Source organism: Lutra lutra, chromosome 13, assembly GCF_902655055.1.
Source record: "Lutra lutra chromosome 13, mLutLut1.2, whole genome shotgun sequence".
NCBI lineage: Eukaryota > Metazoa > Chordata > Mammalia > Carnivora > Mustelidae > Lutra > Lutra lutra.
The window spans coordinates 59,549,842-59,565,731 of NC_062290.1; the positions used below are offsets into that span (position 1 = coordinate 59,549,842).

Sequence of the window (15,890 nt, forward strand, 5' to 3'; positions counted from 1 at the left end):
AGGGCCCTGGGCATCTGTGGTCTGGTGGAGTGAGATGCAGAGCTGCATGTGCAGAGGAGCTTTGAGGATGAGAACATCTCTGACCTGACAAGCCCACGGCAGAAGGGGCTGTTCAACAGTCGAGACTGTTGAACGGGTGCCGGGAGGCAGGATGGGGTCTGGCCTCTCTGAGCTCAGCAGCCTCCTTCCTGCCTCCTGAGCGTGGTCTAACACCCAGACCCGGCGGCAACGAGGACCTAGAGACAGGGTTCAACTTGCCCAATGATGCAAATCTGCCCGCAGTACCTCACTGAGCTCCTGAAGTACAGGACAATTCATTCCATAGGGCCTGTCCCTGTCCAGGAGGACTCGGGTGGCCAGACAGGGAGCCAGAGACTCACAAAGGCTGGGGTCTCCCGGGGCCACACTCCACTGCAGTAATATTGAGGAAAAACATGTGTCAGGGACTAGTAAGCGCTTTGTAAATCTTAACCCCTTGAGTCCTTAGAAAACCCTGTGTATGCTGGAAAGTACTTTTTTTTTTTTAAAGATTTTATTTATTTATTTCACAGAGATCACAAGTAGGCAGAGAGGCAGAGAGAGAGATAGAGGAGGAAGCAGGTTCTCCGCTGAGCAGAGAGCCCGATGCGGGACTCGATCCCAGGACCCTGAGATCATGACCAGAGCCGAAGGCAGAGGCTTAACCCACTGAGCCACCCAGGTGCCCTGGAAAGTACTCTTACTGGCCATTTTGCAGATGAGGAAATTGAAGCCAGAGAAGTTAAGTAACTTGTGTTACTTAACACAGTACTTGTGTTACTGTAACTTGTGTTACAGTCACAGAGCTAATGAGTTGTGTTGTTCCAGAACCCACATTCTTACTCGCTATGTTGTCCCATCTAAGAGTGATGGTTGCTGAGGCCAGGGAGGGGAGGGGGCTGGCCTGGTCACTTGGCCAGGTGGCAGAGGTGGGGGGCCTGGACCTCTTGTCCCCAGTCTCAGGGCTCTTCCTTCCACAGCCCTGCTTGATGCCTCTGTTCCCACCCAGCGTCCCCATGGACCTCCCCAGAGTTAACAGTCGCTTGGCCTCACACTTGCAGGGCAGCTCGGCCAAAGAGGCTGCGCCCACATTCCCTGGCTGTTCTCCAGCCCGCGGGAGCCGAGACAACAAGGTTCCGGGACTGTGAAGGCTGAGCAGAGGCTGCCGAAGGGGAGAAAGCAGCAAGGAGCTGCCAGATGGAAGGCCCGTCCAGCGTCCAGATGCTAGGCCTCGTGGGTTTGATCATTGGCGCTGCTGTGGCCGTCCTCCTGCTGCTGCTGCTGGCCTCCTGCCTGTGCCGCGGACAGCAGGACCTCCGTGTGGATGTGGAGAGGAACCGACCGGCTGCCAGGAGAAACCGCGTCCGCTGGGCCCAGCCTTGCTTCTTCCCACGCCAGGGCCACCTGGGACACCTTCACCACTTCCATCATCCTGGCCACGTGCCTCACACGCACCGTGCGGGCCTCCACCAGCACCACCTCCACCAGCACCACGCCCACCACCATGCCCACCATGCCCGCCGAGGCCGCCGCTGACACCTGTGAATGGCAGCCCAGGCCTGCCCTACCTACTGTCCCTGGGACTCCGGACTCGTGGACCCCTGTGCTCCCCTGCAGAGGGGCGCCTCTCTGCAGGAAACGCTGGGGAGGGTGCCCGCTCCTACTGGACTGCTTCTGCATACTACGCCCCGGGGTACGATGAGGAGAGAACTGAGGGCCACTGGGGGTGGCCCTGCGCACACTGGAGGGTAACGGGGTGAGAGCAGGGGTCTCCTTTGGGGACAGATGTCACCTGGTGCCTGTAACTCCCAGGGAATGTCGGTGCACGTGGACGCACAGAAGATGTGCAGGGCTCTCTGAGGGGCTGTCTTCTGACGTACTGGCCAGGGGGCTAGCTGGGAGGGGCCAGCAATGCCCTTGTATTTGGAGAGAAGGCAATATGAGGCTGCAAGGTCAATTCACTTATGCCTTGATGCAAGAAAATAAAACGTGCTAAGAAGCTTTTATGAAGAGGCTCCTGACTAACACAGGTGGGAAAGGGAGCAGCCAGGCATGTGTCTGCACTGCCCTGGGACCTTCGTCTCTGACAAGAAGTGAATGCTTGACACAGGTGCCTTCTGCCTGGTGCTGGAGGGCCAGCTGTGCGCTGGGGGAACCTGGGTGGGACCTGTGGTGCTCCAAGGGTAGTAGGGAAAGAAAGCTCTGGACCCAGGCTCTGAGGGAGGATTTAGGGTTTGCATGCGGCCCCGCCCAGAGAGGGCTCTCTGTGTACCAGAGGGCTCTGGGCCTCTGTGGGGCAGTCCAGGGGCTCAGGGAGAAGAGGGATGAGGCCACCCAGGCTGGCCCCCAAGGGCTCCAGCGATCTTCCCAGCCCATCTCCAGGGCAGACTGAGCTCTGGGACCTGCAGATGCCTCACTCGGTGGGCTGTGTTGAATTAAATATTTCCTTGGTAACTGGGTCAGGGTTTCTTACCCAAGCTTTGAGTCTCCAGCTTCCTGTGCCATGGATGCCTGTGTATACCGGAGGGATGGAGAGGTTCTTTAACTGGAGGAGGTGGTGCTAGGTGGCCTTGGGAGAGTGCTTGCCTCCTCGGGATCTCAGTTGCCTCATCCCTAAAATGGGATAGCAGAGACTCCTTCTTTCGAAAGCCTGGAGGCATGTTTCAAATATCCCACGAATAGCTGGCAGAATTCCACAGGGAGGAAGGAAATCTTGTTCTGAGGCCTTCAGCCTGTGTTTGGGTGGGAACTGGAGGGAGGAGAGCCTTGGGGGCCAGGAGAGGTGGTGGGGAGGGGCTTGAGAATAGGCCAGAAAGTCAGGGGCCTGGTGACTCATTGGAACAGAACATCCTGTTTCTTTTCTATTTCCCAGTGGAGTCTCTGTGAGGGCTGGGGGGTGTGAGGGGGAAAGGGAGGCAGATTCACACTGACAGCCACACTAGATTTCTGGGCCATGGGTCAGTAGGTATTGCTGATTTTATCTCTGCCGTGTCCTTCAAATCCTCCTCCCCTCTTGCATTCCTGTGTTTGCCCTAGCTTGTCCCTCCAGCCTGGATTGTGCCCCCCCTCCGCCCTGCCCTTTCTGAAGCGTCTGTGCATGGTCTGAGGGATCTGCTGAAACCCCTCATCATCCTGGGGGAGAGTCTGTGCCTCTCGGTTGTCTATTCAAAGCCCCCTGATCCAGTTCCTACCCCTTGCTCCTTTTGTCCTGTCCATGCTGCTCCATCATTGGCCCCAGAAAACACTTCATACCTTCCCCTCTCTGAGTCTTTTCTCAAGAAGAAGTTGTCACTCCCTCCCATAGGCTTCCAGTTTGCTTTTAGTATTTATTTTTTTAGTTCTATTGGAATACGATCACATTTTCTTCTTCTCCCAAGATTTATGGCAGGATTCAGGGGCCCCCTGCCCTCCTAGATCTGAGAAACTTTGAGGGCTCCCGGCCCCCAGCGCAGAACCAGCCAACACAACAGATGCTCAGGAAAAATTCTCAGAACGTTGTGCTCTCTGGAAAAGTAAATATGATTGGAATAACCACTGCCAGAAACTTGGGGCTTATGGGACACCAAGTATAGCAGTAGGGCCCCGAGAGGATTAAGCCTCTGAGCTTCTGGGGCCTTGCTGAGGGAGCTTGGGTTCCCACTCCATCCCCGGTGTTGGGGGTCGGAGAAGGGGGAAACATTTAACAGAAGGACATGTGTGGCCTGCTGGCTTGAACATCCCCTCTCCCTCATCTCTCTGTGGATCCCCAAGACTCAGATGGCCTGCCTTACCTCAGTGTGGCCTGGAGTCTCTGGGACAGCTCTCTCCTTTCTGCTCTTGGATGTCTGCCATCATCTTTGCCCTTGCTAATATAAGGGAAAGTGTGGGATGTGGTCTATTTCTGATCAGTTGCTGATGGTGGATATGGGAGGACAGGTACGTATCTAAGTGATTGTTATAGTTATCTTGGAGAGTCGTATGGCATCTGGGGTCCACGGGCAGTGGCTGTATGTCACAGGATGACAATAGTCACAAGAAGAAGAGAACATACCCAGAAAAAACCCTTAGTACGGACATCTCTGAGCTGTGGGCAAACACGTATGGCTGTCTTGATCTTTCTAGCTTGCCTGACTGTGCTGCTGCCACTTGTCACAGGACACAAGGCTGTGGGGGGATGGACGCAACAGGCACTGTGGTGAAGGCATCTACACTTCGTCCTTCTTTATGAGATTGCTGCTTTTGCCCTGGGCTTGAGGCGCCGTGTTGGTCATTCCACATGGCAGACAGCCTGTGTGACGTGAAACCCCGAGAGGCCTTCAGAGCAGACTGCGCCTGTCCTCACAACACAAGCCAGGTCCCTCTCACTGTGCCACCAGCATCCATTCAAATACTGAATGCCTGTTGTGAGAACAGACCAGAAGGCCTGTTTTACTGATGAATCAAGGAAGGGCCCCCAAATCTCAGAATCAGATAAGGAAACCCATACAAGGGAGAAGATAAGAGGGCTGAGCAATTGCCCTTTATTCCAGTTTAAAACTGCTGAAAAGCACACATCTACCATAGATGGCCTCCCACTCTTCTGCATCCACAAAGAACAGGCAAACCAGAAGTCAGAAAACAAATAACTCAGCTTGAAACCTGATTCCTCTAGTGCCTTCTACATCCTGAATTGGTGAGTTGATTTTGGTAATTCAGTCTGAAACCACACACCACAGATTGGTTCATGTTTCCTTCTCTGCTCTGGTTGCCCCAGTTAATAGCAACAATTCGAGGTGTCCAGCTTCCTGCCACAGGCCCAGCTTGCCCAGCACTGCTCACACAGAGGAAGAGCCCTGAGCTCTTCCAGGAAAAAGGAAGAGTGAGTTTGACAGGCTTCATGGAGTCCCAATAGTCACTCATTCTGTGCTTAAGCATCTCCCTAAAACTGGTACTAAGAAAATTCACTGGGCCTTGGACAGCTTGCAAAAGACCCAGGCTGTGTGACCTCAGGCTGGCCCTTTGCCCTCTCTGAGTCTTCGCACTCCGATCAGTAAAGCCGCAGGAAGAGGTGATTGCTACGTGGCCCTGTGGTACCCGGGAAGAACATTGAGCTAGGAGGGAAAGGAGGGAAGCCTCCCCTTCAACCATTTGGTGCTCTTGTTATCACTACGACTAATCAGCAGTGGGCTGCAGGCAGGTGGTTATCACTATTTGCATTTTGTCTGTGAAATGTAGACAATATCACTTGCCAGCGTTGCTGGACCATTAAATGAGCTAATGCCTGGCTGTGTCTGGCACCCGGAAGCATTGTTTCTCTCTGTCCTATTCCTCATAGTTTGGGTAGAGCCTCCTTTCTGGAAGTGGGGTAGGGCAGGGGGTTAGCTGTAGAAGAGCTGTGACTGACGGAGAGGACGCAGCTCTCCCGGCGGACTCAGCGGCCGGGCCGGACTCACCCTTCACCCGGAAAGGCTGAGCGGAGAACACAACTGCGACTGCGCAGGGCAGGGCCGGCGTGGGTGTGCGTGGGGGTGGGGTGAGTGCAGTCACCGAGGGGGCTCGGCAGCTGTGCGGGTCCTGGGCCCACACAATCGGAGGAAGGAATTCAGGAAGTGCTCACAGCTCGTCAGACATCTCGGAGCCTTGTCGGAAGCAGGACAAAGGCTGTAGCACCCAGGGATGAGTGTGCCGTGGGGTGGCCCGTGGGGTGGCCCCCGGGTCAGAAGGCCATGGCACCGCGTACAGCCAGCGCTGTCACTCGGGGAAGCCCAGGGTAAGTTGTCCTAGCACCTGAGTGTGGGCAGCAGGCTGAGTGAGCCTGCGGCGAGGAGGACTGGGGGGAGGCCGTGCAGAAGAGGGCTTCTCGGGAACAGGTACTACAGGGCAAAGGAGCTCGGATGTTAGTCGTTGGAGCGGGTCAGGTCCTGGGGGGAGCGTAGCCCGCCCTCTCTAAACAGCCCTCTTCCAGTCCCATGTAGGAAGGGACTGCAACCCCCGCCGAAGGCCCCATGGCCCTCTAGGTGACCGTGTAGCGCTCCCACCCCGACCTTGCCCAGGGCTGGCGTTGCCCTCCTCCCCACCTGCCTGCCTACCTCCTGCCTGAGGCCAGGAGCTCAGGAGGCGCCAGATAGGCCTACTCAAGGACGGGCCCAAGGTTCTTGCGGGGGAGGAGCCCAGGCTCATCCTGGAGCCCCAGGAGGGGGAGTATTTTGTCTTTTGTCTGAGCAGACAAACTCTCTTGAAATGGGTAGGCGGCACCAGAGGGCCCGGCTGGCAAGGTTATCTCTGAGCAAAGTCTTCTGCTCCCTCTTGCTCAGCCCCTCCAAGTCCGGGGAGTCTTGAGCTCACATCTTTCAGGATAGGTCTTCTTCCAGGAGCTGCCACTGGAGTTGACCACGGCACTTGGGATCCTGGCCAGAAGCTTAGAGAACAGTAACAGAGACCAACTGAGGTCTGACTGGTGCAATGCGGAGCGCCCAACGGCCTAGTGGGGCCGTGTTGCAGGGCCTCAGACCAGCATCTGCCTAGGAGCCCACAAGGAGCACGGCTCGAAGAGCAGGGTGCCTGCTACCACCCAGAACCACCTGGTGCGTATGGGGAGCTAAGACTCTAAGACACACCCCTGGTTGCTCAGCCGGTCAGCTGCTGTGCCGGGCCATGGAAACAGCGGTGATTGGAGTGGTGGCGGTGCTGTTTGTGGTCACCGTAGCCATCACCTGCCTCCTGTGCTGTTTCAGCTGTGACTCGAGGGCCCAGGATCCTCAAGGGGGCCTTGGCCACAGTTTCACGGTAGCCACGTTTCGCCAGGAGGCTTCTCTCTTCACAGGCCCGGGTCGCCATACCCAGCCTGCGGCAGCGGTGGGTGCCCAGGACTTCTGGACCTTCATGTGAGGCCTCTCAGTTCCTAGGATTTGTTTTGCTGGGGGTCAGACCCACTCACCCACCAGCAAGCCTTCCTGCTGTTCCACTACTTCAAGTCTGGCCTTCCTGGCCTTCTCTGCCTGTTGTATTCGGCAAACTCCCTGTGCCATCCCATCCCAGCTTGTGTGTCCGCCAGCCTGGTAGATCTTCAGGGCCAGGACCAGGTGGAATTCAGCTCCGACCCCTGAGAACTCAGCTGGACCCCTGCCCACAGGATGGGGCCTAGGGGAGGCCTGAAGAGTGAGTGACTGGGTCAGATTGCACGGGGGCCAGCTCTACAGACTAACGGTGGTATGACTGGAGTTTATCAGGAACAGAGGGCTAGTTCACTCAGGTTACCCCAGCATGCCTGTGAAACTGGTTCTGTTGCCACCAGAAGAAAGAGTGCCCTCGAGTGTACATTTTTACATTTTTATATGCTCTGCTGAGGGAGTCGTTTGGTTCCTTGCCAGGGCACAACGCACAGAACTCAGCCCTGAGACCTGTCCCCTGCCGATTGTCTGAAATTAGACCTGCAGTTCTGCAACCAAAAGACTGCTTCCTTGGGAACGAAGCATTTATTTTATTATTGAAAATGTATATCCTTATATAGGTTTCTCAAGAACCAGTGTTGAAAACTACAAAATGAAACAGAAGAGAAAAAAACATGGTCACAGAAAGTACAAGCTGTTTGATTAACAGGAAAGCCAGAAAGAAGACTTTGAACATATTTTGAATGAGACTATATTACTGTCTTCTTATAGGTCACTTGTGCTCTTAGAGAACGTGAATGACTTGCATCATTAGGAATGATAGAAAAATCATGAACTGAAAGATAATCCCAAATAAGTTAAAATGTTATGTTACATCAAAAGAGCCTGTAACAAAGCTCTTGTTTTCATCACAAATAAAGAGATGTTCAGTTTTTATTAACAGAAAATCTGCTTTTTTTTTTTTTTTTTTCTGTACTGGGAAATAAATGCTGTGCCATATTTAGAGTACAGTTTGAGGGGTGCAAACTTCTGGGTCTCCTTGCTCATATGTCCATTCAGGGCTGAATGGATGGCTCTCCTAGGACTCTTTTTGAGGGTGGCAAAACTGACCCTGATAAGGTTCTGGGCTCTAAGGTACCTAGACAGGCCATCTTGGCCACAGGAAGGACTCTCAGAGAGAGGCTTGGGGCTGCAGAGGTATAGCGGGGGAAAGGGGACAGGGAGAGTGTCAGGTTGGTAGAGAGGGATGGAATAGGAGAAATGGGGAAGGGAAAGGCACAGCCCAGGAACAAGAGTTCTTGGGAGCTTGTCTTGGTCACTCTGGACCCGAAAGCTCCCAAACAGGGCCTTCGTAGATGCACGTGGAAAGGAACTGTTGCAGCTTGCATTCCCCACAAATGAATACTGAGACAAAGCTTGGGGTATAAGATGTTTATAGGGGTCAACATCTGTGAGGGGAGGGTGGAGAAAGCAGGACTAGATAGAGGAAAAAGTCAAATTATAATGCAGGCCCTTAATACACACCTTCTGCCTTTGCTCGGTCTCTGAGTGCTGCCCACCCCCATTCCTGTCCCCCAAGTTTTGACCTCGGCAAAGCAGCTCTGCGGCTGAGGCTGACCCTGAAGTCCTTCCTTGAAGGGGTTCTGGGTGGTGACTTTTTCAGAACTCAGCAGGGGCCTGTTCTCAGATGTGCCCAGATATCAGAGGTAGGCGAGCATATCTAGACACAAAGAAATATCTGGGCATGGAAGCTCCAGATGGGCAGAGATAGAAGTGCAAGGTCTGGGAGGGGTGAGCAAAGTCAGCTCTGGTCCAGGTCAGGTGCCTTTCAGCTGGACCCAAGTATCAGGACCCAGGCCTGGAGCTCTGTCCCTGTGCTGCATGGTCACAACCTCTCTGGGTCAGGGAAAGAAAGGTCTGCAGGCTGGAATCACGTGACTCTGAAAACAAAGCAATGGTGGGGAGCTTGACCTCACTCTTCAGGCAATGGGCAGTCTGTCAAGCCCTGAGTTTTCCTCACTTGTTCACTTGCTAATCCACCCACTTATCTACCATCCACCCATCCATCCATCCACTTACTTACCCATTCATCCATACATCCATCCACCCACCTGCTCCCATTCACCCACCTAACCATCCACCCATTCACCTACTCATCCACCCACTCACCCACCCATTCTCCCTCCCATCTATCCACTCATCCATTCTCCCTCCCATCCATCCATCTATCCATCCTTCCATCCACTCCATCTGCTCAATAAGTCTCCCTTCCTTCCTTACTCAAGCAATTGTTCGTTCATTCTGTCACTTTTTCTCTTATTTAGTCATTCACTTCTCTATTCAATACACACTGGCTGAGCACTGACTGTGTACCAGGTTCTGCCTAGGGAACATGGGAGTCAACCAGATATGGTCCCAGCACTTGGTGAACTCCTAATTTAGTGACCTGGACAAGGCTGCAGATAACATACTCAGGTGTTCAAGGGAGGGAGAGCTGGGAGATCCAGGGGAAACTGGGAGGAGGTGGCTTTTGAGCTAGACCTGAAGAAAAGAGGGCACTTCAACAGGGAGAGTTTGGGAAAGGGTGTTCCAGAGGCAGCAGGACAAGTGGTGATTCAGAGAACATGTGGGGGCAGGGAGTAGGCAGCTCAGTGGGAGGAAATGAGGCTGGACAACAGCCAGCTCCCAAGGGAAGCGCTTCTTGACACATCTGGCCAGCATGTTTCTGGGCAATAGATGATGAAGGCAACAAAGAGGCAGCCTTGCTCGTTGCTCTGGGCAGGTAGTCTTTCCAAGCGCACACACATACACCTCCCCCCCAACACTGCAATCTGCTGTTGCTACAAAGGAGCTAGAGAAAAGTTCTTTCGAGACTCTGGGCAAGGCCAGTCGCGAGTGGAGCTGGGCTTAACGGTGTGGGAGAAGCTGTCCCAGAGATTAAGGAGCTTGAGAAGGGAAGGTAGGCAAGGCCAGCACCCTGGAGCAGGCTGACCTAAGGTGGGGGCTGAGGAGGAGCAGCTGAAGAAGGGGTAGGAAGGTGGGGAGCACATGGGACAGAGAAGCAGGGAGTAGGGTTGCCAGATTTAGCAAATAAAAATGCGGGACATCTAGTTATTTTGATTTCAGATAGAAAAAACCAACCAACCAACCAACCAACCAACCAGTATTTAGTATAAGTATGTCCCATGCAATATGTGGGACATAATTATACTAAAACATTATTTGTTGTCTATCTGAGAATCTATTTTAACTGGTGTTCTATATTTTATTTGGCAACCTTGCAAGGGAGAAAGTGGTTTTCAGAGAGGACGAGTCAGCTGGTTGAAAGCTTCGGGGGTGGGGGGGCTGAAGATGGTGAGCACAGAGCTGAGACCTTGGATTTTGCAACATGAGAATTGACAGTGACCTTGGTGAGAACAGTTTGAGTGGAGTGAAGGGAGTGGCCCTACAGTGGTGTGTTTAGGGTGCGTGCATGTGTGCAGGGGCTCTGCGTGCAGGGGCAGTTGGATCATTGGGAGCTGAGGAAGGAGAGGTTACTGTTGAAGATAATTTGAAGGGAAGAGGAGCCATGTATTTTGTATTTTGGCCAGAATGGTGCCACACTGAGGCAACGGTGATTATTATTTTTAGGAATAGGAGGGAGGTTGAGCATGTGTTGAGCAAGGAGGATTGGAGAGGGAGACACTAACAGTACACCAGCAAGGAAAAGACCCACAGAGGGCTCCCCAGGATGGGCCTGGGAGGCAGAACTCAGGAAGGGGATCTGGGGGGGTCAGGCCCAGGTGGTGGTGTGTGGATGCAGCAATGGTGCTGGGAAGGATGTTCAGGGATGCGGATAACTGCTGTGTGTCTGCCTGTCTGGGGGAGAAGGGAGATGAGCATGTCACGCCGGATGGTCCATTGTCTCAGAGAAGCAGGAGCATCTGCTGAAAGATGGGTATGGGGTAGCTGGGATAGGATAGTGGGGAAGGATGACCCAGAGAAGGGACAAGCAGCTCCTATAATCATACTTCTCTTATGTTTGTGGAGTGTGTGGGTGCCAGAGCACGCATGGGCTATGTGGTGTGAGAGTGAAGTGTGTGTGTGATGTGTGTGGCATGGGTATGTATGTGCATGAGGTGTGTGTTGTGTGTGTGGTGTGGTGTGTGGCAGCCCCAGTGCTCCTGCCCTTCTGCCCAGCGCAGCCCATTGTGTAATTGTGTAAGGGCGGGGTGGGAGGGAGGGGAGGCTCTGGAATAGGCTGGCAGCAAGGACAGAGACACCAGAATGCCAGCAAAGCCAGGAGTGTTTATCTGGTGGCAGCAAGGGAAGGGGCTGCTCAAGGTCACCTGAGAAATCTGGGGTGGAGCCTCATTTGAACCCAGTTTCCAAATCCAGTGTTCTCTCTGTTCCTTCTACTGCTGTTACCTGTTCCTACTTACTCAACATCTCCTATGTGCAGAACTCCAGGCTTTCTACAGATCTCAGTGCTCACAGCCACCCCATCCCCTTTATTTTGTAGCTGAGGAACCTAGCTGCCCACTGTGAGGCACTTCGGACCCAATGTCTTATAGCACTGCTGGGGCAGGAACCCACAGGCACAAAGCTCAACTGTCCTTTTTGTCCATAAATGGGGTCCGCCTCTGGCCACCTGTCAGCAGACCCATTTGCTATCTTCAGAATGAAGGGAAGGCCAGAGCACCTGGGGATCTAATTTGCCCTGGGTTTCCCCAGACAGAAGCTTTGTGCTGTGTCCTAAGGAGAGTGGGGGCCTGGCAAGGCACAATGACCCTTTTCTACTCCTTGGAACAAGTGGTTTCCTTTAAGGAAGGTAATTTTCCGGAAAACATGTTATTTAATGGCCCACTGACTCCAGAATCCAGCCTGTCCCAGAAAGGAACACCTCCCTGGTTGCAGGGTCAAGAATGTGGAGGAAAAGCCGGGCAGGGGTGAGCCCCTCCTGACAGCTGGGTTTAGAGGCTCTTCCAGCTCTGTGACTTCCTCTCGACAAAACAGGACAGAATCCTGTACCCCTGCAGGTGTGAAGCCTCAAGGAGGCCGTGGTGGGCTGGGTCAGGGCTGAGGTTCCACTCGTGTTCATCAGGGTGAGACTTCCTGGGCTGCTCTTTAGGACTGGGTATGGCAAAGACCCCTTTCTTCTTCAGAGTAAGAGATCCAGGGAAATCCACACGTGAACAGGGCTTCACTGTTGCTGTCCTTCACGGGCTTTACCACTGTAATACCCTCCGGCTGACCTCCCTGCCTTACCCCACCACTGCCCACCTGGCCCCAGAGGGATTTTTCTCAGACATACATCTAAACTCCTTAGGAGTCTCCTATGTGGGCTCTGTTCTCAACTTCAGGCTCTTGGTGCCTGTGCTAGGCATGATAATGGTCTCCCAAAGATGTCCAAATCCTAATCCCCAGGACCTGCGAATATGTCGTATTACATCCAAAGGGGAATTACTCTTGCAGATGGAATCACAGCTGAAAACCAAATGACCCCAAAATAAGGTTGTCCTGCATCATCCAGGTGGGCCCAACACAATCAAAAGGATCCTTAAATGTGAAAGAGGGAAGCAAGAGACGTCAAAGAAAGACTTGGAGAGAGAAGGGACCACCATCCAAGGAATGCCAGCAGTCTCCAGAAGCTGGAAAGGAAAAAGCAAGGAAACAGATTCTCCCTGAGAGCCTGCAGGTAGGAAGCCAACACCTTGACTAGAGCCCCCTGTGTCCCAGTTTGGACTCTGACCTCCAGAACTGTAAGACAGTACCTTTGTTATCTACATAACAAATTTGTTATAATAATGTGTTGTTTTAAGCCACTGACTTTGGGGTTACAACAGCAAAGCACTCTTGGCTTAACCATCATTGCTCATCAAGACTAAGGCTAGAATTTGCTCCTCTAGGTAACCCCAGTCCTGGCTGAGTCAGGTGGCATCTGAAGAGCAGAAGAAGGCAGTTGGGCTCAGGGGGTAGGAGAACCCTACAGATAGGGACGTGGAGATAGAAATCATGCTTTACAGATGCTGCTGGGAATAGGCTAAGAGTAACAACGTGGGTTGTTAGGCTCTGTGTGTCGGGCAATGTGCATCTCCAGCCATCCCAATACACAGAAATACCCACACTGTGTGTGCAAACATGTATGTCCAGGGATGGTCTTACAGTATTACTGTTTTTTAGAGGATTATTTTGAAAGCGAGAACATTATAAAGACCAAAGTATCCATCAATAGGGAAACATGTGTGTCCCTATTGGAATTATTATTATTATTATTGTTATTATTATTTTTTAAAAGATTTTATTTATTTGACAAAGATCACAAGTAGGCAGAGAGGCAGGTGGGGCGGGGGGTGAAGCAGGCTCCCTGCTGAGCAGAGAGCCAGATGCGGGGCTTGATCCCAACCCCCTGGGATCATACCTGAGCCGCTTGATCCCAGGACCCTGGAATCATACCTGAGCTGAAGGTAGAGGCTTTAACCCACTGAGCCACCCAGGCGCCCCCCCCTATTGGAATTATTATGGTACATCCACAAAGCGGAATAATAACCATTACAAAAATGTACTGACTTGGAAACTGCCCAGTACAAATAGAGAAAAAACAGCAAGTTACAGAATGGGCCCATGAAATGGGGTGGGGGAAGCAAATAAACACCTCTTCTTCCTAAGAAAACAAAAGCAAAAACAAAAAACTCCTAAATTACTCTTATGTGTATATGTATACATATACACATGGAAAGTCTGGAAGGATATGATTACCACCGGGGCAAAGGGTTGCAGGGAGGAGGAAACTTACTTTTGACTTTGGTTACTTCTGCATTGTTTGAATTTATTTTAACAAGCATGTGTTGCTTTTTAGTACATGTAATATTTTTTTAAAAAATGGTGCAAAGGTTAGGAAAAGCAAACTTTACTGCTACTGTTCAAAAATAGCTGTTATTTGCAAAAAGAGCTCTCTGGGCTGAGGAATGCCAGAGCTGTCCTTGGCAGGAGGAACATTCTGGATGCAGGCGAACAAAACTGATTCCTGTTGCTGTGTGAGCTCAGCCAGGGAATGGGGACAGCATGAATCCTCATGGAAATGTGCAGTCATCCAGGCGCTCCTGTCCTTTTACAGATGTGATAGTTCTGAAGATCTGAAGTTCAGGGAAGGGAACTGACATCTTCCTCCACATCTTATGGTAGTTCCAGACTGAAATGCTACTTCCTGGCTTCCATTTAGCTGAACTTGCACACAATTCACACCCCCTTTTTATAATCCATCACTTTCATGTGAGGAGTACAATTTTCTGTGTTCTACTGTCTGATCCCAACTAGGTGTAGAATGATTCCACTATAAATTCAAGGTCTTGTTTATATCTTGAAGCTCCAGCTCTTAAAAAGGTCAGGCACTGGCAGAGAGTCTAGGAAAGTGGCCAGAATGGGTGGCCTCTGGAGTTCCAGTCTCCCCATTGGGCTCGCTCCCCAATGGTTGTATCAGGTGTGTGGACGTCCTTTATTGGTCTGGCACCTAACCCTCTACAGGGTGTCCCAAGTTTGCAAAGCTCTTCTGAGCATGGTCTCAGCTGCCTCCCACAACAAGCCAGGGGCTAGGTAGAGCAGCATTAGTTGAAATTTCCAAGTGAGGAAACCAAGGCAGAGATCCGTAAGTGACAGGCCCCAAGTCACTCAGCAATTTGGTCGCAACTTTGGGGACAGAATCCCATCTCCCAATTCTTCTCCTTCAGCCAGAGTTTCCTTTTATATCTTTTTTATCTCCTGTTTTCAAGGTGGGCTTTGTTTGATAATAAAGATTGGCTGCTTTAAAAAGTTTGAAAATCGGTTATCCAGAGTAATGTTTCCACATTTCCAACTGATACTAACATTAATAGCCAGGAACAACAAATTAGAATTTCTGGGAATTTCAAGCTTCCTGACATTGTAAATCATTCCACATCTTTTTTTTTTTTTTTTTTTTAAAGATTTTGTTTAGGGGCACCTGGGTGGCTCAGCCGTTAAGCCTCTGCCTTCGGCTCAGGTCATGATCTCAGGGTCCTGGGGTCAGGCTCTCTGCTCAGCAGGGAGCCTGCTTCCCCCTCTCTCTCTGCCTGCCTCTCTGCCTACTTGTGATCTCTCTCTCTGTCAAATAAATAAATAAAATCTTTAAAAAAAAAGATTTTATTCATTTATTTGACAGAGATAAACAGTGAGAGAGGGAACACAAGTAAGGGGAGAGGGAGAAACAGGCTTCCTGCTGAGTGGGAAGCCTGATACAGGGCTCGATCTCAGGACCCCGGGATCATGACCTGAGCCAAAGGCAGATGCTTAATGACTGAGCCACCTAGGGCCCCAATAAATCATTCCACAACTTTCATAATACTTTTATATACTTTAAAAATGAGAGACCATAATAATAAACGGAATAATTTTCTGATCATATGATACTAAAAGTTTCAGAAGTTTTCAGCAAATAATACAGTTTTATATTATTATCCTCATGAACCAATATACTGTGACAATATTATTTCAATAACATGAAAAATGATCTCTCCCTGATGCAGACTCTGGGTATAGAAAATGATAAAAGGAAGGGAATAGTAACACAAAATAAATGCCAAAGAAAACCACTTAAAAAATGGAAAGGGAACACCACAAATATTTGATATTTACAAGTTACGATTTACAAAATGAACTTAAAAACACAAAGCATGAAATAGTCCACCTGATAGTTTTAATAATTTCTTTGCAACAAGCATTCGAGATGTAGAAAATGTTCTTTCATTTTGCACTCATGTTGGTTGACTTGAGAACATGGCCCAAACATCTTCAAGTTGGGCATTAGCGTACATGTTGCTTCAGAGAAGTTCCTTTCCTTTTCTTTTTTTTTTTCAAAGATTTATTTATTTTAAGGAGGGAGAGAGAGAGAGAAAGCAGGGGGAGGGGCAGAAGGAGAGAGAAACCCAAGCGGATTCTGCACTGAGCGTGGAGTCTGACATGGGGCTCGATCTTGATTTAGACTCAGGTCATGATCTCAGGGTCATGGGATTGAGCCCCATGTCAGGCTCC

The 15,890-nt window shown here is 51.1% G+C and overlaps 2 protein-coding genes across 2 annotated transcripts; both read left to right on the forward strand.

Moving 5' to 3' along the window:
* The first annotated feature begins 1,050 nt into the window (after window positions 1-1,050).
* On the forward strand, window positions 1,051-2,022 carry HRCT1 (histidine rich carboxyl terminus 1). The gene has a single exon (XM_047700684.1). The coding sequence runs from the start codon at window positions 1,216-1,218 to the stop codon at window positions 1,552-1,554; it is 339 nt and encodes a 112-aa protein (XP_047556640.1). The 5' UTR covers window positions 1,051-1,215; the 3' UTR covers window positions 1,555-2,022.
* A 136-nt stretch (window positions 2,023-2,158) lies between these two features.
* On the forward strand, window positions 2,159-7,808 carry SPAAR (small regulatory polypeptide of amino acid response). Its single transcript, XM_047700685.1, has one exon. It carries the CDS (start codon window positions 6,631-6,633, stop codon window positions 6,862-6,864), a length of 234 nt encoding a protein of 77 aa, XP_047556641.1. The 5' UTR covers window positions 2,159-6,630; the 3' UTR covers window positions 6,865-7,808.
* Window positions 7,809-15,890: the final 8,082 nt, after the last annotated feature.